This window comes from Poeciliopsis prolifica, unplaced genomic scaffold, assembly GCF_027474105.1.
Source record: "Poeciliopsis prolifica strain line A6 unplaced genomic scaffold, Auburn_PproV2 SCAFFOLD038, whole genome shotgun sequence".
Lineage (NCBI taxonomy): Eukaryota > Metazoa > Chordata > Actinopteri > Cyprinodontiformes > Poeciliidae > Poeciliopsis > Poeciliopsis prolifica.
Window position 1 is genome coordinate 5,692,572 of NW_026562413.1, and position 26,019 is coordinate 5,718,590.

General features: G+C 40.9%; 1 protein-coding gene across 44 annotated transcripts in view; it reads left to right on the plus strand.

The window, feature by feature from the left end:
* Positions 1–26,019, plus strand: part of clasp2 (cytoplasmic linker associated protein 2) — a 55,866-nt gene that overhangs the window by 25,355 nt on the left and 4,492 nt on the right. For 3 of the 44 annotated variants that reach the window (XM_055053945.1, XM_055053982.1, XM_055053981.1), the window contains 31 exons: positions 639–776; positions 2,054–2,127; positions 2,249–2,341; positions 2,434–2,579; positions 3,185–3,320; positions 3,400–3,470; positions 3,644–3,703; positions 4,448–4,525; positions 4,677–4,844; positions 5,508–5,548; positions 5,917–6,069; positions 7,436–7,459; positions 7,763–7,780; positions 8,362–8,463; positions 8,661–8,687; positions 10,145–10,171; positions 12,651–12,824; positions 12,990–13,034; positions 13,948–14,055; positions 15,519–15,581; positions 16,163–16,269; positions 16,406–16,429; positions 16,566–16,721; positions 17,232–17,323; positions 17,415–17,478; positions 18,988–19,151; positions 20,040–20,118; positions 21,608–21,751; positions 23,037–23,180; positions 23,313–23,419; positions 23,893–24,034. In XM_055053945.1, coding sequence (XP_054909920.1) covers positions 639–776; positions 2,054–2,127; positions 2,249–2,341; positions 2,434–2,579; positions 3,185–3,320; positions 3,400–3,470; positions 3,644–3,703; positions 4,448–4,525; positions 4,677–4,844; positions 5,508–5,548; positions 5,917–6,069; positions 7,436–7,459; positions 7,763–7,780; positions 8,362–8,463; positions 8,661–8,687; positions 10,145–10,171; positions 12,651–12,824; positions 12,990–13,034; positions 13,948–14,055; positions 15,519–15,581; positions 16,163–16,269; positions 16,406–16,429; positions 16,566–16,721; positions 17,232–17,323; positions 17,415–17,478; positions 18,988–19,151; positions 20,040–20,118; positions 21,608–21,751; positions 23,037–23,180; positions 23,313–23,419; positions 23,893–24,034 — 2,969 coding nt within the window. Of the gene's footprint in view, positions 1–638; positions 777–2,053; positions 2,128–2,248; positions 2,342–2,433; positions 2,580–3,184; positions 3,321–3,399; positions 3,471–3,643; positions 3,704–4,447; positions 4,526–4,676; positions 4,845–5,507; positions 5,549–5,916; positions 6,070–7,435; positions 7,460–7,762; positions 7,781–8,361; positions 8,464–8,660; positions 8,688–10,144; positions 10,172–12,650; positions 12,825–12,989; positions 13,035–13,947; positions 14,056–15,518; positions 15,582–16,162; positions 16,270–16,405; positions 16,430–16,565; positions 16,722–17,231; positions 17,324–17,414; positions 17,479–18,186; positions 18,247–18,513; positions 18,517–18,987; positions 19,152–20,039; positions 20,119–21,607; positions 21,752–23,036; positions 23,181–23,312; positions 23,420–23,892; positions 24,035–26,019 lie in introns of all 44 variants that reach the window. The other 41 variants (XM_055053953.1, XM_055053989.1, XM_055053959.1 and 38 more) reach the window with 34 other exon arrangements.

Here is a 26,019-nt window from a genome sequence, read left to right on the forward strand (position 1 = left end):
GTTGATGCAGAAAGGTCTCAGGTTTCAGTCCAAGATCCCTGCTTTGCTTTATTTCAGCTGGCATTCACAAAAAAGGATTTTCCTCCAGAGGAGGTCTGTCACTCTCTGGTTGAGGAGCTGGATACCTGAGCGAATGGCTTTTTTTCCTTCTTCTTCCCAGCAAGTGGAGTGGTTATAATTGGTATCGATTCAGTCATTGTTGAATGAACTGCCCGAAAGCTACAGTCAGTGACTCATTTTTGATTACAAGTTGTTGCATTATTCTCAGCTGCAGCTTGCAGAGCAGCTGTATTCTCCTCAGAATAGTTTCATATTCCTTTATGTCAGACAAGAAGATCCACATTGTAACAATAGGGCAAAATAAAAAGAAATTAAAGGTTAAACTGTACGCAATACAGGTAAAATGCAGCTATTTGAAAAACGTCTTGCATTACTTTCCATACTCAGGAAAATGACTTGGCATCTATAACCTTTCCCTTCTGTAATTTGGAAGCGTCAGAAAGATTTCGACTGCATCCTGAAAACCCAACTGGAGTTTTTCCTCTTCCATTTCATCTTATTGCAGTGATATTTCTCTTTCCTTCCTTTGGAGGATTTCGGCATGTGTCGTGACGCTTCCTGCTGTCTTCCCTTTACAGATCGTAGTTTCGACGATGACGACAGCGTGGACGGGCGCTCCTCTTCAGCTCAGGCTGCTTTCAAGGTTCCCAAAGTTCCCAAGAAACCCGCAGAGTCCTCTGCTGCACGCAGGCCCAGCGCCACCAGCGGCAAGCTAGGTATTTCATATGTGTCTATATGCAAAATGAGCAGAAGCTCGCTGATGATTTATTTATTTTTATTTAATCTGAGTTTACTTCTGGGTTGGTTTCTACTTCAGGATGATCATCTGTTTCTCCAATGAGTAAATGTACTGTAACGTCCTTATTGTGTTTAAGGTTGAACCTTTCTGGCTTCAGTTCTTAAACTTTACTGTTACAGAAAATTAATAAGAATGGCTTTTATTTTGAAAATATTTTCTTTTATTAGCAAAAGTAAGTTTATTCCATCAAATTAATAAAAAAAGGAAACACTTCCCCAGAGTTTGCATACAAAGTGATGTAATTTCCTGTTTTCTCTTCAATATGATGATTATAGCTTCCAGCTAATGGAAACTTCAAACTGGATTGTTACATTAGACCAATTAAAAGTTATTTCAGTGCTTAAATCTCATAATATGACTTCTACAGTCATGCTGACTCGATATTCACTCTCAGACAATTAACATGTTTACTAACAAAGGTGTTGAAGCCTAGCATGTTTGTGGAAAGTTAAGTGGGTGGAAAAATGTATTAGAAAAAGGTTCATAAACCCTTTGTTTAAAGACCAACCTGTAGAATATATCTAGACATTTAAAATGAACTGAAATACAAAAAGAAAAGGCATATTTTTTCACGAGAATAAAAACATAAAAATGGTTTTCAAATTTCAATTGGTGTTCTGTCAGGACATTGCCTTGCATGTGATTCTCTTTACTCTGTCTATATAGAAATGAAGGTACACACACACACTCTAGCTTGCCCAAATATCACAATAGTTGGAGAGATCAGAGTGAAAGTAATATTTGCATTTTACCATGCTGAAATAGGAAGAGTTGTTTAGCGCTATTCTTAGTCGTGTCATGCAGTGTAATGTTTGCTCCCTGTTTGTATCCTCTACTGTCCTGTCGTGGTCGATTTGCTTCCTTCCCTGTGAAAATCCTATTTCCAGCTGGTCGCTGTTTTCATAATCGGATCATCTTGAAAGTTTTTGTATTCCTGTTTCCTTTCTTGTTTCTGTCTTCATTTCTCCAGTTAGGAGTTGTAGGATGTGTGGCCGACAAGCCACTCAGGCCCTGGAGCATCCTGATTGGCATACTCATTACCGCTGGTAGCTCATTACAGCACAGTCAGCTACTTCTGACTTATGGGTTTCAGAATTATTATCACGGCTTTATTCACTCTCCATTTGACTTTTATCTTTATTTATTTATGTTATTTTAGATGGACTGACTGTCTCCCATCCATTTTCTTTCCAGTGTCTAAGGAAAGTGCTGGTGCAGTTGATGAAGAAGATTTCATCAGAGCCTTCACAGACGTCCCTCCTGTTCAGGTACAATACGCCCAGAAGCTAAAACATGGACGTTTCTAAACGTTTATCCATTTTAGTAGCTTATTATTAGTGATGTTAAAGCCCTAATCAATAATATTCATCCCTCTGCTTTCGCTTCCAGATCTACTCCACACGGGACCTTGAGGACAACCTTAATAAGATCCGTGAGATCTGCTCTGACGACAAACACGACTGGGACCAGAGATGCAACGCTGTGTGTTGATTCCCCTTCTGTTGTCTTTGAATTATCCTTCTTAACATTACATCTTGTTGTTGTTCTTAAACACATTTTGGTTGTTTGTGCAGCTGAAGAAAATCCGGTCCCTGCTGGTTGCAGGCGCACCCGGCTACGACTGTTTTTACCAGCACCTACGGTTACTAGACGGAGCCTTCAAGCTGTCTGCTAAAGATCTGCGTTCACAAGTGGTCCGAGAGGCATGCATCACTGTGGCGTGAGTGTCGGTCGCATATTTTTCTATTTCTCACGCTTTATTCAATGTTTCATCCTCTGAAGTCCATCCATCCATCTTTTATTAGTCCATCCTTGACCTTCAGTTTTTCTTTGCTTTCTGACTTTCCATTCTCCATACTTAAAAACTAACCTCAGTACAAATTTCTGCCGTGAATTTAGACAAAATTGTTAACCATTTCAAATTGAAAATGTACTAAAACAACTGAAATATCAATAGAAATTGATTCTGGAAATGTATAAAAAGTGAAAAACGTGTGTGAGCAGTAATTGATTGTAGTAACAAATGTCCAGATCATATTGAGAAAGAAGAGAAAAGAATCAGAATCACTTTATTGCGACTACACAAGTTAACAAACTAAGAAATTGCTTTGATGTAAGGGTGAAAATATAACAAAAACACTTGAAATAAAAATAAACCAAGTAAAATTGTGTTCTTTAGATCAGCTGGTGGTATCAGCTGCAACTGTTTTGCACATCGAATGTGTGAAATTAGCTGAAAGCTGTGCTGAAACCCGCTGTTCAGGCTCAATGTTAAAGGGTTAAAAGTATTTTATGTTAAACTTTGTCTATCTGTTCCTTATTTAGCCATCTCTCGTCAGTCCTGGGCAATAAGTTTGACCATGGCGCCGAAGCCATCGTCCCCGTTCTGTTCAACCTCATTCCCAACTGCGCCAAAGTCATGGCCACCTCTGGCGTCTCCGCCATCCGCATCATTATACGGGTGAGTATTTCCCTGCTTGGTCGGAAGAGTATCTGGTATTTAGGTCAGATCTTTCGTTTCATATCCTTTGTTTCTGCAGCACACCCACGTCCCGCGCCTCATCCCTCTGATAACCAGCAACTGCACGTCCAAGTCTGTGGCTGTAAGAAGGTAAAGCAAATAAACGATGCTGAGACTATGCTAAGAGAAAAGCTTTGCGTGGGCCTGATAAACTCACAATTGAGCAACAACTATAGAGTTATAATGATTACTATGCTTTTTTGTGTTTTTTTTTTGTTTGTTTGTTTGAGGTTGGACAGTAAAATAAATCTCTTGATTTTCAGGCGCTGTTATGATTTCCTGGACCTTCTTCTACAGGAATGGCAGACCCACTCTCTAGAAAAGTGAGGACATTAAAAATATTCACTGTTTCTGTCTGAAAAGAAGGACAAAGTGAGCTTTTAGTTCTCGTCTGCAACCACTTTGGCAGATGATATGATTAAAAATTTACAACTAGAAATGTTTTCCTGGCGTTTTTGTCATGTACCTTATGAAACAACAAAAATGGGAATACTAACCGTAAACTGAGCCAGCTATAAGTCTGTCATCATGGCTGTAATGTGACAAAACCATTGAGCTATTGCTGAGACTTTTCTATGACTCGGTAGCTCTAAAAGTTGCACAGATTTACAAATTCATGGATGAACTGCTCAGTAAACAAAAATCTGAAAATGGTTTTGTGTATATTTATTTTTCCAGTCCCTTTTCTCTGATTAACCTAAATAAAATCTTTTCAGTAACAAAATTAGCAAATGGATTTCACCTCTGTTGACCAAGACTTTTGATTTGGTGCTTTGAACTTTAGAAAAAAAAGGTCAAATTATTCAGTGGTCTGAAACAATTAGATTTTTTTATTTCTGTAAAAACCGTGTAACTTGATGAATTCTTTACCATGCAAAAACATACCAAATTCTTTGTCACAAACTATGTTCCTACAATTTTCAGTTCGAGGGACCAGATCAGAACGGTTTAGTCTGAAATGCAGAAAAAGGTCTTCTAGATTTACATTCGCGTTTTTTCAAATGCAGACACTCACTTAACACTCCTTCTGTTTTTTTTTTTTTTTGTTTGTTTGTTTTTTTCCCCAGACACACTGCAGTTCTGGTGGAAAGCATCAAAAAGGGAATTCGAGATGCTGACGCGGAGGCCAGAGTGGAGGCCCGCAAGTAAGGCCCCCGGATGCAGAGGCTTTCCAGAAAACTCCATTACAACCACACTGCCTCTCCATTGCTTTTCTCTCTTCCCATCTATTTTTCTTTACTCTCTTCTGTTGTTTGGTGTTTTTCTGCCTCCTCACCCAACTTTTGTCTCTTGAAGGGCCTACTGGGGCCTGAGGAACCACTTCCCGGGTGAAACCGACGCTCTTTACAACTCCTTGGAGCCGTCGTACCAGAGGACGCTGCAGTCCTGTCTGAAGAGCTCTGGCAGCGTGGCCTCTCTTCCCCAGAGCGACCGCTCCTCATCTTCCTCCCAAGAGAGCCTTAAGTAATGAATGTTCAGAGCTGGTCATTTGTTAGTTACTTTAGAGCTCTTAGTTTGCTGAATCTCCGCAGTCGAGCATTTGCACTAAAGTAATTTTGGAGGAAAAGGATTTATCCGGTTCCTGATCTTTCAGCCAACATCACGGAAAGCCTCCCTGTTAATCCGCTCTCTGCTCGGGAGATTTTCTGTCCCTTGAATATGTGAATGAATTTAAAGGGGCATGCCATTACATAAAAAAAAAAAAACATATTGTTGACATCATCTGCCTGTGGTTGTAAAACCACATAGAGAATTTCCTTTCTAACAGTTGTATTTAACTTTAGACTGAAAGTAATTTACCTCACTAATTCAATCTAAATGTTTTATATATTCAGTTCTGTACAAAATGAAGAGCCCATTGGAAAACTCATAGTTATTCCACCAAATGATTTCCAAGTTAAAAACATTAGTATTGTTACTTACAAACCACTTAAAGTAACTTTTTGATGATATACTAAATCTAGATGCTCCAGATATTGTTCAGGATATTTTAGTTTCATTTAGAACGACGGGGAGCAAAACCTGATTCCACGCCGTCGTCTCGGAGGCGACGTGAACTCTGACAGGTTGTTACTTTTGTTATATGCGCATCTGTGTCCTGACCCAGTTTTCTCCCTCTTTTATCAGCCGTCCTCTGACTTCCAAGTGGTCGGCCGCTCCGGGGCGAGGTGAGTCAAGCGCACCCACGCAAAGCGGCCGATAACACACACACCGCACCCTCCTTCAACACGTAATCTGAAGTTCAGAATCACACACATGGAGATAGGCAGATGTTGTTTCCTTCAAAATCTTTTCCCATCATTCCCATTTACATCATCTGAACAGTCACCACCTCATGTGATTTTTGTATCGTTACACATATACATTGTTGGTGTATGTGTATGGATGGTTTCTGTGTTGTGTAGTACAGTGCCTGCATGTGTTTTTGTGATGTTGTTGTTGTTATTTTGTTTTTTTGCTTTTTTCCTGTATATCCCGTCACCTTCCATCCTTCTTTCCCATTGTCACACCTGCCCTGCTCCTGCTGTCCCATCAGTCCCTGCTGGTTCAAGGGGCGGGGCTTCCTCAGTCTCCCTGCAGCGCTCCCGCAGCGACGTGGATGTGAACGCAGCAGCAGTTGCTAAATACCGGCACGTCGGACAAACCAGGGGAGCGAACCGCCTGCCCCCCGGCTCCTACTCCTCTCTGGGTAAGAGCCCCGACAGGCAAGTTAGACGGTAGAGCAGGCCGTCCGTCAGCTCTGGAAACGAGACGACTGGATAAGAACGACATCTAAGGAGTCGTCTCAGATCAGTGCAGGGATAAGTTGATGCTCAGATAAAATCGGTTCTCAGGAGTGAAGCCACAGACTCACACTCTTCGGTGCTTGAACCGCTTCTGCTCCTCTTCTCTCCTGCCCACCTGCCCGTCCACCTGTCGATCTGTTGATGTTCTGCATGTTCTGTACTTTTCTTTGTTTCAATTTGTACGCCTGCAATGTTTTTGCAGAAATAGTCATGCTCTTTGAACTTGTTCATACTTTGCTTTGTTACAACAACCTACTGTTTTTTATTTATTATTATTATTATTATTATTGGGATTTTATGTGATGGACCAACACAAACTAGCACATATCTGTGGAATGGAAGGGAAATTAAAGCGTTTGAGAAGTGTGGCATGCATTTAAATGAGTACGACCAATGGCTGCAGAGATCCACAGTCCAGGTGATAGAATCTATAAACTGTTTATCATTCTCTCAGTGGAGAAGTGGCAAGAAGAGTTCTCATTGGAAATGGAGGCTGTGTTTACCACAAGACATGTAGGGGACGCAGCAAACCTCTGCAAGAGTTTTCCAATTGGGTGGAGCAAAGTAAAGGTGTGGCAAAAGACTGACATTGTACATTATCTTGAACACATCATCCCTACAATACGTATACTTCAATACAACCACAGCTACAATGGAATAATTTAGAATAATACTGCTAGAATGGCCCTGTAAAAGTCAACACCTAAATCCATGTCAAAATATGTTAGAAAAATTGAAACTTGTGCTTCTCTGTCATCTTACAGAGGTTGAGCTGCTTTAAGAAAAGAGGAATGGACATGCTTTTCAGTCTCTCAAGGTCCAAAGATGACAGATTGTCCCGTAGTTAGAGTTTAAGGTTTTCTTTCAAAATGTTAGCTTCAGCGAGTCAAATAGAAATGCACAGCTTTATTTCTTAAACAGGAAAACTTTTGGAAAACGTAACTTTTTTTTTTCTTCCTTTCACAATCATGCGTCTCTTTGGGTCGGTTTGTCACATAAGAGAAGTTTGTTGTTGTAACAAACATCTGCACGATTCTTTGAGCAAATGATATGTTACTAATGCACTTTGCTCCTTTCTTCTTTCTTTTTCCTCTATCTTTCTTTCTCTTCTCTGCCTCCTGTGTTTGTCATTTTTGGCTCCTTGTTTTTCCACACCCTTTGTTTAAAATCCTCATTTTCTTCCAATTCTTGTTATTTCTTTTGTTTGTATCTATATATTTTTCTGCTACTATTTCTTTTCCTCCTTTTTGGCTCTCTTTGCTACTTAAGATGATGCCTCTGATAAAACGGATGGTAAGATCATCGATCTCACTCTGCTTCATCCCTTTGCTTTCTCCTTTGATCACTTCATCCCAGCTTATTTAAACTATTATGACCACAGCTCCCCCTGCTGTCCATCTTGTATACATGGAAGTTATCATATGCTTCTCATTTTAAACTAGGAATTTAACCATTTTGCATTTGTGCAAACTGCTTCAGTCACATATTTTCATGTCAGGGCATACAGGATGTGTTCTGAGTCATGTGATGATAGAAATACACTATAGAAGGTGGAACCACATATTTACAACCTGCTCCCTTTTTGTCTGTCTGTAGGGACCAGATCAGACAATGGTAAGATCCCTGTTAGATTTGTTTGGTGTTTGGGGATGTTCTAGGCTCGAAATCCAAGTTATAGATCCCAACAGTTATTTGCAGAAATAGTTTTTTTCCCCCTGCCTTTCCCATAGTTGAAGAATGATTGAAATAATTATAAAAACAATGCAAATGTTCAAGCTAATGTTGTAGTTTTTTTCTCTTCTAGCATTTAGTATTGCAAACTAACAGAGTAGTGTGAGATTAATTTATTAATAATAATAATTATCAACTAAATTGCTCCTTTTAACAAAGAAAATAATCAGTATTATAATCATAATAATCCACTGATTATTGTACGGTGCGAAGGCTTCTTGCTTGATTACATCCTCCAATTACTTTGCGATATTTGGTGGCTTAAGATTCTTTTCTTACTTGCTGCTGAACCATCCCTGCTGTTTGCATCTGCAGCTGGCTGATTGTGAATGTTCTCAGAGCAACTTTCAGTGCTGGATGCTTTCCATGAGCTACTGGCGCTCCTTTGCTTTTGGGCTTCGTTCTGCTGCAGACGGTGCGCTTTAGGCAGGAAGTCAATGTTTGTCGTCCTCCTTTGCACGCAGGCCGAGTTCGTACCAAGCAGCCCCTGTCGACCGCCAGCACCGTGTCGAGCCAGGTGGACTCTCGAGGGCGCAGTCGCACCAAGATGGTCTCCCAGTCGCAACGTAAGTAACTTTTCTACCCCGCCCTCTCTGAGCAGAACATGCTTTTCCCCTTGACCTGCGGCGTTGCAGACATCTGAGTGTACGTGCGTAAGGTGTTTGCCAGGAGTCTTGTTTTCTCAGGATTTGATTGTGGAGTTTCACAATTTGTTGCCGTCACGGTAGCAATAAGCTCCATGTTAATGTTTTTGTGCCTTCAGGTTCCGACGAATCCGATTGCACGCCAGGTATCCTATCTGTTTGTCGGAGTGTGCTTGTCTTTGTGTCCCACAGTGGGATTGGTGGCTCACCTGCTGCTGCTCTCATTCTGATCAAGGTGTTTCATTAAAAAGAGTATTGTTTGTATTTCCTCCGGCATGCCGTGTCTCATCACTGAGGTTGGTGTGGTGAATATGTTGCTTTGCGCAGCCTTAGCGTAGCTTTGGCTAATGTTGTAAGAAAGATCATTTAAACAGAAGTATTCACATCTCTTTTTTTAAATATATAATTTGTCCACTTTCAACCACAAACGTATTTAGGAATGATGGACAAGTGCTATCCAAACTTTTTGACAAGTCAAATGTCCCAATTAAGAGTTTTAAAGTCAGTTCTTGAACTGAGCAATATTTTGATATTTAAAGGTAATAAAAAATTGCAAAGAATTGCAACAGGAAAATGGCAATAAGAATATTTTTTATGTTCAGATTTTTTTTGGAGGTCTGAATCTAGTGTGTTTTTTAAAAATTATTCATTGTCATCATTTTAAATTATTTTAAAAAATGACTCGTTTTTGACTCATTTTAAATCTCATTTAAACCTTTCAAGAAAACCATATTGATTATATGGAAACAATAAACTGATTTTATTTCCTAGGAGCTGGATCTATCTGGGTTTTATGTTTGCATAACATAAAGTAGAGACATTGACTGTTTAGTTAAGTATTTGCCTACTTATCTCATATAATGTTAATACAACACTCAATGGAATTGATAATTTTTCAGAATATTGTTTAGCCCTAATTAGAAAGTAAGTTTAAACTTGAGGTTTTTCAGGAAGGGTCGGGTAGATTTTGCAGCTGCTTTATCCTGGAAGACTGAGGGGAAAACATGTCTCTTTGAATCCTAAAGGTTGCAGACCCACATGAAATCCTAATTCAATAAATAGAATAGTTCAAGCAGCATGAATGCTTTTCAAGGGACAAATCACGCAGAGAAATGTGTGGCGTAGCTGAGTGAACCAGTCGAACACTGAACATGTAGACAGAGAGCCGCTTTCAGGTTTTCTCATCAGACTTGTTGTATACCCTGAATCCCAGGATTCATTTTATGGCTTAAAGATGTTCCCCGTGTATGTGAGCGAGAACGAGTGTTTTTTTGTTGTTTTTTTCTTTTAAAGATTTTTATTTCCTCATTGTGACAGGTAGACCAAACATGCACTGCTTTTCCCAGTCAACCATCTGCAGCTGGTTCAGTTCGTCTGTGCTCTTGTTTTCCCTTTAGCGATTTGATTTGACTAACACACCAAAGCTTCACCTTCACCGCTGCTTTGAAACAGAAGGATGCGCTCCCATCTGACTCTGCTTTCTCGCTCTCATGACGCTTCTGCATTTACCCATAACTCATCTGATTTAACCCGCTGTTCCTTCGCCTTCCTCCTTACTTCTGCCCTCTCCCCCTTCTCTCAACCAATGGGCTTAATGTCTCAGGATCTCAGTCTGCTAACCCTGTTGGTGGTAAGGCTACAGCGCTACTGTTTTTTTTACTTCCTTCACTCCCTAATTCTAGTCTGTCTGCTTTCCTTTGTTCCCCTGACTTCTCTTGTCTGTCTTTTTACCCATATTGCACTTAGACAGATTACTTTAATGTTCTATGCACTGTGGCCAAGGCATGCTGGGATTTGTAGTTACAGACTGTGGATGCTTAGTTTTTATGCTAATCGCTTTTCTTTGGGAGCGTTGAGTTTTTGCACCCATTCGTGTTTGGATTTGCAAAAGATTCAGTTGTCTTTTTTAATTTTCACTTATTTGTGTGTCTAATAACTAACTGTAAGCAAATAAAAGAAGCAGTAAAACCATAACTGGTCACTTAATTTGCAACAAGGTGCCTGATTAGAACCAGACAGCGTGATACTTATATACTAATATGAACATAGTTTTGTCTTTAATATGTTTAAGTTGGGTGCTTTTTGCTCAGTGTTGATAGTGTGTGTGTGGATTTAGATCAGTTTTTATCTGTCACACAGAGATAGGCTGATCTGTATTCCTGTGTTCAAATGTGAAGAGCTGTGCTAGTATAATGTAGAGCGCTAGATATTTTTAATCCAAACTCGCATCTCACACCTCAACTGTTGTCCTGAGGATTGTAGTAGAAAAAATCACAAGAGTGCACTGCAAAAACACAAAATATCTTAGTACAGTGGAAATGAGACAAAATTTAACGTGGAAGTGGCTTTTCAGCAGAATATAGGAGCTTGTTTTAAGTCTGTAACTCCTAAATAATGACAAAAGTAATGGAATAAGGCATTTTTCCCATATTACAAAATATAATATGGGAAGTAAAATTTCCTAAGAAAATGACAATAGTGGCATTAGTTGTAATAGAATATGTTTTTCCTCTGGTCAGTTATTTCACTTATAACGAGCACTTTTTTTAATCAATAATAACAAATTATTGACTTAAAAGAAGCTCCTATATTGTGCAGAAAAGTTACTTGTAAGTTACTGAACTTGAAATAAGACAAAACTAAAATATTTGCCACTGAAACTAGACTAAAAATACTTGGAAAGGTTTTGTTTTTGCAGTGTAAATGACTGTGTGGGTTTAGCAGTCGGAGACAGGATCCCCAGGGGAAACAGGATATTAGATTGTAAGATTAGTGTATTAATGGTGGTTAAAAATCTTCCATTTCAATAGATATTTGGAGCACATTTCAGCTAAATTGAATATCACGATTTAAAAACTATCCAATATTAACGTAGATGGTCGCCGTGCCAACCCCAGGAATCCTCTTTCCCGTCACACCGAACACCGCTGTGTTTTCTAATTATACACTCTGTATTGTAAGTTGTTGGCTATCACCTTTACAGCATTCTGTGCATTTATTGGCTCCCGCGGTAAAGATGTACACAAACCCTGAAGATAAATGTCCCACTGAAAACATCAGAAAAGTCTTCAGTCGTCCTTGATAACATTTTCTTTGGATCTTTGACTGTCCCGCTCTCAGTCGCTCCAGATTGATCTGTTCTCTTGTATTTGAATTATTGCTCTGACGGTAGTTATGGGCATCTGCTTCACTTGAACAGCATGTTCTCTTGTCTTTCTCATTTTGAAAGCTGCCTTTATATTTATCCAACCTGGAAGTCAGGAAATAAAACTGGACATTGATTATCTCAGGAGTAAAATGTAAAAAAAAAGATGCAGTAAAGAAGATAATTTGAGAAGATCAGAGATAAAAAAAAAAAACAAGGTCACAACTAAACAAATGGAGCGTTTGGTTTCTGTTCATGGAATAAATATGTGGAACAATTTGTCTAAAGAAACCAAAGAGAGTTGATCAATTTTTACCTCTAAGAAAATAATACAATATAATATTTTATCAAGGTATAATATTGATCCTGAGTGTTGTATCAAAGACAACATATCTTATTTTCTTAACATTATTTTTCTGCACTTTGCCTGTTTTGTGTTTGTAAAGTATCTATATAGATGGTTGATTGGTGCTAGTGTAGCCAATTCATTTTTGGGACTGAGATTTTTGTCTTCCAACCAACGACTCTTTCTCATTTGAAATTTTTGTTTATATCACATTTGTCCTGTTCATTTAAAACAGTAAATGAATTGAACAAATGAATAAAATAAAAATAAAAATGGTTTAAACTCTGTAAATTGTTAGATGTAGCAAGTACGACTGTTAGATAATGTTTATTTCTAAACATGAGCTTCATTTTTTTTACATTTTAAGTGTCAAATTCTTCAACTGGGAAAAAAAAAAGAACTTATTTGAAGGGATTTTTGCACATTTTCACCTGGAGCAGCCAAAGGTGCACAGGGTGATTAAATGTTTTTATACACAGGACTGAAAGTGGGATGATGTCTATAAATGTCGTGCCGTCTTTAGCTGCATCACTACGTTCCTCTTGTTGGACAGACAGCGCTCTGACTTTCTTCTCCTTGTTTGTGTCTCCTCCTCCTCCTCCTCCTCCCTCTCTGAAGCCGGCAGTCGGAGCGGCTCTCCGGGTCGCGTCCTCACCACCACGGCGTTGAGCACCATGAGCTCTGGGGCTCACCGGGTGCTGGGCGGAGCCACCGGGGACGGACACAGGCGCAGCCGCATCCCCCGCAGCCAGGGCTGCTCCAGGGACTCCTCGCCCACTCGGCTCTCCGTCGGTGAGTACAACTCCGCTGGACTGAGCCCGTAAAACCCACGACTTCTGGTGTTCCTGTGTCATGTTGATGAAGGAGATGAATAAACACGCTTTGCTTATCAATGCCAACTCTGCTTGTTTTTCCGTCTCCTTCTCTCCACCTCCCGTTGCTTCCTCCGTCCTCTAGCTCCTTCCAGTTTTAGCTCAAACTACAACGGTGCCAGCAGAGGAGGTAAGGCTCCAGCTTCGAGCTCTCCTCATCCTCAATCACCTTCAAATCCACCATCCCAGCCCCATTCACCTGCCTCAGCTTCGTAGATCTCCTCTCTCTAATTTGTCCGACTCCATGGCTGTGCTTGTTGTGGTGATGGGCGGCCATATTCAAATGGACATGTTTTTCCTCCTGTCCATACTAATCAGCAGTGGCTGTGTAACAAGGATCATGTTAGGTGGTGATTACCCCGGGACGGCTGAGTAGCTGCTGAAGATGAACAGAACAGTAAAGATGAGCATGCATCGCTCATCCTCTCTCCCACTTGCTTCAATCTCTAAATTCACCGAGAATGCTTCTTTTTTTTTCTTCTTCTTCTAATCTGTGTTCAGTGAGGGAAAACGAATAAATTGTGAGAATGAAGGCTGCTGGGCTCTGCAGGGTTTTTGCCCCTTAGCGTTGCATCTCATGATGATTCTCCCATTAGCTTCCCTGCTTAAGAAAAAGCATGATATCTCCACAGCATGATGCCGCCACCACCATGTTTCATCATGAGGCTGGTGTGTACAGGATAATGTGACGCATTAGCAGTCACATTATCCTCATTGGTCTTCAATTCACAGAAAATTGGTCTGCATTATATTTCTCATATCTTAACAGTTTGAAGGTATTAAGCTGTTAGGACTGCTGATGTTGGGATGCTTCCTAAGGACCAGTCAGCCTGGCTCCTTGTTTTTTCTTGTTTACTATGTTTGTCACCATTTCTCTTTTCTGTCTCATGTCTTCACTCGTGTGCTTCTATTCTCCCGTCTCGTGTTTGGATCTCCTGGCTTCTGTTTATCCGTTTTACTGTACGTTTTGTCGTCTTACAACCACTTTCCTCCCTTCCACTTTCTCCTCTCCTGTCCTGTGATGTGCGTTCGGGTGGCGTTAGCTCGAGGCAGCCGTATCCCTCGGCCCAGTATGAGTCAGGGCTGCAGCAGGGAGGCCAGCAGGGAGAGCAGCCGGGACACCAGCCCCGTACGCTCCTTCACACCTCTTGGTGAGTAGCAGTAAGAGGCGAAGTGCAGGGAGAAATAAGATGAGCGAATCTGCAGACATGACATCATCTTTAGGTTCTAGTGTAACTCGGTTTTCAACTTGTGCATATAGCGCATTACAACACATTTTACCCCCACTTTGACTTTTTTTTTTTTTTTTTTTAACTTGCATTCACACCCTCAATAGGGGTGGACATTAATTGTATTTTTGCAATAAATATCTTATCTTAAGATTTAGAAAAACAGTTGCCACAATAAATTCCAATTAATGTTTAAGAAACCCTGAACTGTCCATATTATCTGGGTTATTTGTACTGTTTTTCACCACTGTTCATTAATGGCGTATCACTAATGATCTATAATTAGAATATATGATTAAATGCAATTAGTGTGTGGATTTTAGTGATACAAATCACACTTCTTTTTGACTGGTGTCCTAAATGGTTTGTTTTTCAAGAGTAATATTTGTGCTTGTGCTGCGTCATGCAGCCAAAGCCATGTAGTTGCATAAAAGAAATAAAAATAGTTTTTTCTTGTCACTTATTGTAATAGTACCACAAAATATTGTGATAAAACTTGAAGCCCACCTCTAAACCCTCAGTGCATTTGATTGGGGTTTTATGTGACAGACTGACAAAAAGTGCTGGACGACTAAGGAGTGGAAAAAACAAACAAACTAGATTTTAACATTTTTATTCACAATATCTGAAAAGTGTGGCATGTATTTGGACTCAGCTCCTTGTAGATTGTCAGACTGGAAGATAAACCTCCCAGGTATTTTGCAGCCTCTCAGGACAACGTGTTGTCACTTTGTGTAGCTCTAGCTACCAAATAATCCTCAACAGATTCTCCCACCTGAGCTGCACATCTCTGCAGCTCCTCCACAATTACTATAAGCCTCTTGGCTGCTTCTCTCATTAATGCTCTCCTTGTTATGTCTTGGTACGCAGCTATGAGAGATGGTGAAAGCTTGGGATTTTGTTTTATAACCCAACTTGCTTTAAATTTTACCACGTGCTGCTGTTTACTTACTAATGTTCTCCATAAAACCTCCGACGCCTCCACAGAAAAGCTGGATTTATACTGAGATTAAAACATTTACAGGATGACTTATGTGGAAATCATATGACTTCTTATCCGAGTACAACTGGCTGAAGACATGCACAACACACTTTTTCAGACTTTTCTCATGTTTCAAGCTACTTTTTGTTGGTGTTCCATGTAAAATCTTATATCTAAATCAAATACTTTCATAATATGAAACAGATGGGACATATTGAATAACTATGGTTTAATAAGTCATTGCTCTGAGCCTGCAGCAGTAAGTGTTGCTCTTTTGCTGACTTTCCTTTCTGTGTTCACACGCTGCACTCACCGCATCACATTCCTGCGTGTGATTCTTGTGTTTGCGTGAGCGACTGTTAAACTCTGTGTGATTGTGTGTGTGTTTTAATCTTGGTTGCAGCAACTCGGAGCTACTCCCGCTCCACTGGAGCGCTCCACACACCTGATGCTTTTGGGGCTGCAGGTGAAGGCTGAGTACATCTATTTCTTTGCCCTCCATCCACCCCACCTTGGCCAAACGTCTCTCGCTGTTTTCCTTTGACGTCCTTTTCAGCGCCACCCATCTTGTCCTGCTTCTCCGTGCCTCATCGATCATCATGTATCTGTTTTAATTTGGTTTTTAACGTTCTGCTTTAGGATGTTGAGCCCCCCTCCAGTGGAATCGCATGCTTCCGCCCGTTCAGTTGCCAGTCTAACTATTTTTCCATGTTTCTTTTTTATTTTATTTTTTTTTTATCCATTTGTTTTCTTTATTTAGCTTCGACCCTTCTCTGCAGGATTGCCAACATGCTCTCTTTGTGTTCTTAAGCCATTGTTTCTTCCCCCAGTAGCAAGTTCAGTGTCGTCTAACAGGTCATCTCATTAACTTCCAGGGTTGACTATCGGAATGTGATGTTGTGTGAATGTTGATGAGGAAGAGGATCATCTGTGGATCCGGCTGAATGAAGGACAAAAAGCGTTTTCCTTTTATCCTGAAGGTTTATTAACAGCTCGGTTTTCCATATTTTCCCTCCTCCCTCTCTTTGCAACTGTCTCGGCCCGCAGGATCGGGTTTTGGCATCAGCCAGTCCAGTCGTCTTTCTTCTTCGGTCAGTGCCATGAGGGTCCTCAACACTGGCTCCGACGTAGAGGAGGCCCTCGCAGATGCGCTGGTATGTACAATAAACTCTGAAACCTTGCATGGAGACACGCTCCAATACTCTGTGACGAATGTGCAGCTTACATCTCCTCGGGTGCATGTCTGCGTGTTCTCTAATCCCGGCTTCTACCTCTGTTTAATGCTGTCAGCTGTTGGGAGACATGAGATCGAAGGTCAGGTTCTTCTCCTGGATCATACCTGTGTGTGTCTTGTGTGTGTTGTTGCTTAGATGTGCTCCTTTAGGATGTGTCGTTTTTAATTTCTGCCTCTCCCCTTCCCTTACGCTCACCGGTTCTTTCTGTCTTGCAGAAGAAGCCGGCACGGCGGCGGTACGAGAACTACAGCATGTATTCTGACGACGATGCCAACAGCGACGCATCCAGCGCCTGTTCGGAGAGATCCTACAGCTCGAGGAACGGCGGGGCCATCCCCACCTACATGAGGCAAACTGAAGACGTGGCTGAGGTAGACATCGAGGGAAATGTTTTATTTATACTTAATTTGACAGACATCACAAAGATTTGTGTAATTTTTCATTTTCAGTTCGCTGCAAGTCAAATAGGAGACTCAGCTAATGTGTGAAAGTTTCTTTGGTGGCAGCAATTTGAGGTCGTTACAAATACACTGTAGAGCTGAGAAATAATTTTTTTAAGTTACATTTTTTGTAAAACCTGGATTCTGTCCATGAGTTTCCACAGTTCAGAGTGACTTTAGCCCACCTAAGAAGTACCATCTTTTTTGACGAACGATAAGCTTTGTATTCAGGTCTACATACAGCAGGAATGATTGAAATTAAAAAAAAATAAAAAATTAAAGATGCTTTCTGTCATGTATCTAGTTGTTTAATTAAAACAAAGGTAGGAAATTGAATTTTGGATTAAAGAAAGTCTAAAGCAACAAAATGTCAAATCTTACCGCTGTTTCTTGCAGAGAGAGATGAATCTTAACCTGCCTCGTGTTTGCTGTGATTTCCAGGTGCTCAATCGCTGCGCCAGTGCCAACTGGTCTGAGAGGAAGGAGGGACTTTTGGGCCTGCAGGCTCTGCTTAAGAACCAGCGCACACTCAGGTCAGCCTCAGAACAAACACATTTTTTTTTTTTTAAACATAAAGTCATGGAAGGTTTTCATCTGAATCTTTTCTGTGCCCCTCCCCTTCAGTCGGGTGGAGTTGAAGAGGTTGTGTGAAATCTTCACCAGGATGTTTGCAGATCCTCACAGTAAGGTATGAATGCATGCATACACACACACACGCACCAATGCACACACACGCACACACACCTCACAAATCTCATTATTCATCCACTTTAATTTTGGTTTCCGTTAACTTTATCCCACCATCCCTCACTGTACCGGATTCTGCCAAATCCCAAGCAGTGTTACCGTCTTTCAGTGCGCACACACTCACTTCAGCAGTTCTTCTGCACACCTGTTTCAACTGATTTGGGCCAACAAATGGGATAAATAGGAGAAAAACGTGTGGACACACTCCTCCCAACATGAACACTGGCATGCAGAGTGAGACATGCTCTGTTTTCTAATGGCATGCCCTGCCTGTTGTTTTTTTTTTTTTGGTTTTGCGTGTGACCTTAAACTCTCCGCCGTCCTGTGGGATTGCTCTGTCACCGGTCAACCAGTTGGCTGCGCTCTTTGCATTCACTTCCAATCACTTTTTTTTGCTCTCGTTTCGCTTCCCAACAACCCTGACTGCATAAAAACGAATAAAAAAAAAAGATCACATGGTCACACACACCCCAATGTTTGGGCTGCCAGCTCTTCTTCTCTGACTAACCAGCTGTGGTTCGCCCCTTCTAACACTGCCGCCTTTCTTTCGGCGCTATGACTCCTCCGTTGCCTCACACACCCAGTGTGAGGCGCGCGAGCTTTCCTCCCTTCTCACTCGTTTGACGTATGACGATTTGATGAATTTCAGCGAGACTCCGGCAGGGTGTACGGCTCAGCAGAATCCGGTATAAGCTCAGCCTCCTTCAAGGTACCGCATCTCATCATGGACGCCTCTCCTCCCTTCATCTCTCTGCTCCTACATTTAATTTTTCGACCTGTCATTTCATATATTTTGTTCCTTTTTTGTTTGCTAAAGTGCACACAGCATTTCGTTCGATTTAAAAGCACTTTGAAGATTTTGAAATCTTTAAAGATGGATCTTAGTTTGACAAGCTGAGTAAAAGTTTGGTTAGGATGCTAACAGATGTGTGTTTCTGTCTCCCTTATGCGACCCCCACCCTGGAACTCTCTGTAGAGAGTAAGTTTGGCCAATCGGTGTTACTGTTTTTATCTAACTGAATGGAAATCTGCTTCATTAATCTGATTGGTGAATCAGTAATCGAGGTCGTTAACATCCACTAACCTGCCTGACCATTCGCTGTCCTACTGAAATCAACTAGTTGCTCTTAGACATGGTTACCCCGTAACCTGACTGACTTTTAATTTGTCAAGTAAAAGGCTGATTGTATCTGTTCATTTTGTTGAATCGGTGATTGGGTGCCACAATGAATACCTACTAACTCCGTAATTGGAACTAATGCTTTTCTTTCATCATCCCAGCTCAGAGTAACCTGTGTGCATGCATCTGTGTGTGTCAGGATGAACTCCGTAGTGTGGCTGAATCGGCGTTAACAATACGGCATTGTCGGGGTGGTGTGTGTGTGTGTGTGTGTGTGTGTGTGTGTGTGTGTGTGTGTGTGTGTGTGTGTGTGTGTGTGTGTGTGTCTAGGTGTTCAGTATGTTCCTGGAGACCCTGGTGGACTTCATCCTGGTCCATAAGGACGACCTCCTGGACTGGTTGTTCGTCCTGCTCACACAGCTGCTGAAGAAGATGGGAGCCGACCTGCTGGGTTCTGTCCAGGCCAAAGTCCAGAAAGCTCTGGACGTCACACGGTGAGCGCCGACATCTCATTCACAGGCTGCTATTTTAGGACAAGATCACACAAAGATTTGGATACGTTTGCTGATTTTGCAGAGATATTTTAGCTCCTGCACTTTCAGTTCTAAATCATGGATCATAATCATAAGCAAACCACCTTGCAGATTAATTTAAATGGAAAAGTACACATAGATATTGTGAAAGACATCAGAAAAAGACCAAAGAATGAAAAAAATGTTTTATGAATAATTGGGACTGGGCATTAAATGAATGTTATGGATTAATAATTTTTTTGATTTTCGAAGATTTCATTTTTGTAATGGATTCCATGACTTTTCATATTTAAGAGTTTGTTTTTCTTCTATTTATTTGGACTTTGAATTCAGATCAACTCTATGAAGGAATATTAGGTCTAGGCTACATTTTGTGTTACAAGACAAAAGTCCTAATATTAGGAGAACAGAGTAGTAATTTCATGAAAACTCCAAAATAACACAAAATTTAAATGAGGAATGTTGAGCGTCCTGTGACGTTTTACTTTTACAAGCAATACTTAATAAAAGTACTTCATCAGTATCAAATTATTATGAGCAGCAGAAATTTGAAACAATCATGGAAACTAAATTCAATTTAGAAATCAGATCTGGTCTGAAAACTATCAGAGATGCTGTTTTTAAGCCACGTCTCCCGGCTCTATGAATGATAATAACTTTGTCATATGATTTTCATGTTTTTTTTGTTCACCAACCGGGACTGACAGTTATATTTCTCTTGGTTTTAATTACCTGCATGTCATCCTCATTTAAGTTAATACTCCCTGAGATGTTATTTGTGGCGGTGATATAATGGTTGTTTATTGTCTCTGTGGATTAAAGTTGGGCTCTTTGTTTTTCCTCTTCCAGAGAGTCTTTTCCAAACGACCTTCAGTTCACTATTCTCATGAGGTTCACTGTGGACCAGACGCAGACGCCCAGCCTCAAGGTACCGACTGTTAATGGTGCTGCGTGTTTGAGTGCTTGAATGGTCGGGAAGCATGCACATGACGCTGCTGCCAAAGAACGGCTATGGTCACTGCTTGGATTAACATAAATTAGTACCTAAACATCACTCTGGCTGTGCGTCCCAAAACCCTGAATCCTGGACTGTGATTGGACGCCGCCACCGCCGCCTTTTAACGCCATCAAGTTTCCACCTCCGTGTCCCTGTGCGCCGCCCCCACGTCACCCATCCATCTCCCTGCTCCAGCCATGTTCTCTCCTTTGTTACTATTACCATTGTTTCCAACTCTTCCTGTCTGATCTGCTTCACTGCCTTGACTCCAGGCTTGGGCATAAAATGATGAGGCCAATAGAACAATTTACTCGATGTACTGCAAACTATGTCATTCCAAAGTTCCCCTTCTCTCTTAAAACTTAGAAAACATGTTGGCATTTAACTGATGTGAGGAATTCAGCTGTGAGACCGAAGGAACTAAAAATAATCCAACATGTAAAACAGTAAGAAGCTTGTAAACGTGTGGTTTTGTCTGGGAAAGAAAAACTCATTTAAGTTTGAAAGTTAATTCAGAATGGAAAGAATATATTTGTATTTTCAGACAGATACATCATTCACTAGCTTCCATCCATCCATCCATCCATCCATCCATCCATCCATCCATCCATCCATCCATCCTTCTGTTGGTTAAATCATCCATCCATCAGTAGATTTAGAAACAGTCTCGTTTTCTGTGATTTGAGCATTTTGGGGTTTTTGAGGGAATAAAGCTAAGTTTTAAAGCAGCCCAAGCCTCTTCCTCTTCCTTTCCTCCTGCTCTTCTGCATTTCTCCGTCCTCCTGCTCCTGCCATGCTCCTCTCCATCTCTCACCTCCCTCTGCCCTCCCCTGTCCTCGTCCTCCTGTCTCCCCGTTGATTGACGCGGTGCTTCTCCTCTCTCTCTCTGAAGCCTGTTCGGAGCTCGTGTTGCGGGCGAGGCAGGGGAGGGTCCGGGGTAAAATTGTTTCCCCCCAGAGCGCGGCGCCACGCTTGCTCTCTAGACGAGCAGGCCGCAGCCTGGAGCCAGTCCTCCCAGGTCAGTGCGCTCCGGGGGGAGCAATTATATGGCGCGCACGTTGCTGCTAAGTGATTTGGAGGAAGTTCTCCCCTTGAGATGCGGATGTAGAAAGGCGTGATGGGATGAGGGCAGGATTCACTTGTGGAGTCTGCGGTGAATGTTGGCATTTATTATTTCCTTTATTTTGCCATTTGTTGCAAAGCATGAACATTGATGCTGTTTAGTTTGACGATCTTCTCACCGATTCATCAAGACATTTGATTTTCCAGATCTGTAAAGGATCCGCTCTGGTTTTACACTCTCACTGTGAACGTTGGTGCTCGTTTTCATGTGTGTTTGTATCGTTTCTACCGTGTGTATTCAGGCCAGCTTTAGCCGTCCCACGTTGGTGATCTGTGTAAATGTGTGTTTGCGGCGCAGGTGAAAGTAGCCATCCTGAAGTACATCGAGACGCTGACGCTGCAGATGGAGGCCCCCGACTTCGTGAACTCCAGCGAGACTCGACTCGCGGTTTCTCGCATCATCACCTGGACAATTGAACCCAAGAGCTCCGATGTCCGAAAGGTACCGTCTCTCACCCCCGTGGTGACTCTAAGCTTGAGTGCTGCAGTATTAATGAGCAGATCGAGAACCCGATTATTTTATCATAAGTCTGGAAGTACAGCTTTTTGTTTCTCTCTGCCAGAGAAGTTTTAGTTTTTTGCTGGCTTGCAGGTGTGTTGTAGCCAGACATATTGCAACTGGAGATTCTTCACACAAAATCCCAATGAGCTACACTAAAGTTTGTAAATTGAGGTATGACTGTTTCTTTGGCAGGATCTTCTGCCCGCCTCAATATTTTTTTATGTCGTCTTTTATTTTTCCAGGAAAGTCCGATTGAGGTTAAAAACCTCCTTTTCATCAGAGTCCTGACCAAAAAGCATCAAAGATTACACAACAGTTACAATCATTTACACAATTATAGTGTCATAAAAATAATTAAAACAGTCCCAGTTCAACAAAGTCATCTCTATTGCTGTTTCTGGTTTTAAAAATGTGAACTTAAATTAGTTCAGTTAATTTCTAGTCTTTTTGCAACATGTTCATGTAGATCAGAGATGTCTAATTCATTTTTGTTTTTGGGCCAAATCAAGATCATAGATGCTCTTAAAAGGCCATTCACAAACTGTTTAATTATCAATGAATTCTTAAAATTAAATACTATTAAACATCTTTGCAATCCCTCCAGGATTTAATGATTCTTTTTATGATTTTTTTGCAATAAAAATCAAAGTGTTTGTGGTACTAATATGGAAATATTTATTATATATTTAAATATATAGTTTCCCTTATTTATGACGGTAAATGTGACTTTTTATGACTCGCTGCATAGATCATGGACTATAATCTGACATCAGTTTAGGCTGAGGCAGCTGTTTAGAACAAGTAAGAAAGTTTTTGACAATTTTTGAAAAATGCAATAAACTCCAAATTGTTAGTGCAAAAAGGTGCGAGAATTTGTCCTTTTTGTGTAAATTTCCACGATAATTCTCAAGAACCTGGAGGGACTGATTGATATAATTTGGCGGGGAGTGTATAAAAACTGCATTGATTTGATTGATAACATAATATTGCACTTCGTGTTCAATCTGGACTCTAGAGGGCCACAGAAAAAGCTACGGCAGGCCAGATTTGGCCCACAGGTCTTGAACTTGACAGGTGATGGAGACGGAGCCGAGAAAATAAAGCTACTTTTTCACAATTTTGTGTGGGGAAATTATAATGGAACCAAAAAATTAGGATGTCAAAGCGCATACTTTTTTGCTACTAAGTGAAATGTTTGCATGAATTATTTTTTGCATCTCCACAGGCAGCCCAGGCAGTTCTGATTGCTCTGTTCCAACTCAACACTCCGGAGTTCACCATGCTGCTGGCAGCTCTTCCCAAAACCTTCCAGGATGGAGCCACCAAGCTGCTTCAGAACCACCTGAAGAACACGGGCAACACGGCGCAGGTGGGTAGCCTGGAACATAAAGTGCCAGGCCACACGAGTTAAGCAGGGAGATGTTTAAACACCCTTTGTAAATCATTACAAAATCATGTAACAACCGCCGGCAACTCTGTGTACTTTTTGTCACGTTTTCAGGCACCAATGGGAAGCCCTTTGACGCGCCACACCCACCGAACGCCAGCCAGCTGGTCCAGTCCCGTCACCTCACCTACCAACACCTCACAAAACACCCCGTCACCAAGGTAACACGTCCTCAGTTACACTGTGGGGCTCTTCTTCTTCTTCTTTTTTTTTTTTTTTTAAGGATCAGAAAAAATTTAGACGTTTTAATGATGATTTGCTTCACACCAGTTTCAAAACTCAGAACTAGATTTCTTTAGAAGGTTGATCAGATAACAGCATGATGATTTCATTTAACGGCTTCATGAAAAGTACCTAAAAATAAAGAAAAATACGTATTTAATGACGCATCTTTTTTCAGCTTAATGTTTACTGACGACACAAAATTGTAATTTTTAAAATTGAATTGTTTGCATTGAAAGGATGTTCGGCTGTACATTCATCTTGAGCATGAACCAAAGATAAACTAATACAATTTGAGCTCGACTCATGAAAGATTTGAAATGCCTCTGTATTTATTCATCCCATGTGAGTTTTTAAAGAAGAAAAAAAAAAAAAAAAAAAACAAAGAACCAAGCTAATCTGTGATTTGCAGTGCATTTGACTACGACCCGGAGAACCTGAACTCCGAGGACATCTACAGCTCCCTGAAAGGCGTCACAGAGGCGATCCAGAACTTCAGCGTCCGCAGCCAGGAGGACATGAACGAACCCGTCCAGCGGCGAGAAGGAGACGACGTGAGTTGATATGCAGGCTCTGATGATGATTTCTGCTGTGGATGCATGTACAACCCTGGAAATAATAAGAGTTCACTGGACTGAAGCTCATTGGTTATTCCACCAAATATTGATTTTTGAACTCTTCCCGAGTTAAAACATTCGTATTGTTTCTAAATAAATGTGAGCTTGTTTTCTTTGCATTATTTGAAGTCTGAAACCACTGCATCTTTTTTGTCACTGACCATTTCTCGTTTTCTGCTAATAAACACTAAATTTTTGCTTGGAATTTTGGAGACATGATGTCAGCAGTTCATAGAATAGAAGAACAATTTACTCAAACTAATAAAGAGTAAAATCAGAGAACTGATCATTTCCTCAGATTTTCTTACAGAGCTGTATATATGAGGGCCCTGACTTCAACATTTTGATTTATTACACAGATGTTTAATGTAGTTAGTTTTCTAACATATAAAGGCACCTTTAAATTTGCAGGTTTTTGGTTTGCCTTTAATTCTGGTGCACAAGTTTTAAACAACAGCAATAGCCAACAAAGCTCCTTCTCTTTGCCCACTTGGGGTTACTTTCTGCTTCAAAATCAAACTGATGGGATGCTGGAGAGGACTGCTTACATTTTCAAGTAATACATCACTTGAAAAATGTCTCAAAACAACAATACCACAAAAATTACAGGGCCAATTTGTCATCCAGCACAGTGTATCGTGACTTGCCTAACCGCAGGTTTGTGTGGCATAAACATCTTCGGTGCCGGTCAGGCTAAAATATCCCGGGGTTACCGTGTTAGCAAGTTGAAGTAGGTCATAACTCCGATGTTCTTGGAAGACCTGACAGGCAGGCAGCTATGAAACAGTCTTTTCCTAGATTTACCACACACTCATGTACTGTGTGTGTGAGACTTTGACATGTGATTCCTCTCTCTTCGTGGGAACCGAGGGACGTACAGTCGTTTACGGAAAAGGGTGACTGTAAAGATAATCCTCAGCAAACAGTCATAGCATGTCAGTAATGTTCTGCCAGCTTTGCCGCCTAAATTCAATAATAATTTGCTATTTTCAGCCGCTCCTCTAGTCAGGGTGCATGCTGAGGGTAAATTTATGACTTGAGACGTCCCGCGGCCCTTCCCAGGAACACGGCCCCCTTTTAAGGACACAATGTTCTCCAGTACAGAGGTGCGACCTCCTGACATTTTCTCCATGACATGCATCTGAAATCTAACCAACCCACATTTCATCAGCACACCTGACTCATCAAACTGGCCCATGCAGAGCAGCCTTTGAGTGCTTTGAGTGTAAACATACACACACAAACAGGACCACCCTGCGCTCTGCTCTGCTTCTCACCTGATGGATCAGATGTCGACCTTCACAAAGGCTCTGAAAAACAACGTGGAGGCGAAAAAGTTCCTGGTGTTTTCAGGCTAGAGACATAAAAGACCTGCACCTTACGCTGCAACTTTAAACATGAACTTGGCTCTGGTGCATAAACTGTAAAAGTGATGTATGCATCACTGGTTGTAAAAAGTTTTCTGCTGTATTTTATGAGACTTAAGACAAGTTTGAGACATGCAGTCCTGCAGCCACACTAGGAAAGTGATTAATTTCACTGTTTCTGTTCATTGCTGTAAACTGACTCCCGATTTCTTTGAGTCAATAAATAATGGCACAGCTGCAACGCCGAGAGTTGATTAACAAACTGAAGATGCACTACTGAGGTTTTTAAAAATTTCTGGACTCAAAACAACAGTCAAATTGTTTGCAAATTTTTTTAAAATGAGAAGTAAAGTTGTTTTGTTGTTTGTTTTCTATGCAGACATGGTACTCTTATTTTTACAGTATTTGATGCTCAACATCAATTTTCTCAACATTTTAAGATTCCAGTTTGATTGCTAAAAAAAAAAATCTAAAAATTTTTTTTACTTATTTTGAAGCAAATTTGAAAAAAAAAAAGATGAGATAAAACCCTACTTTACCTGACCCAGAAGTCCT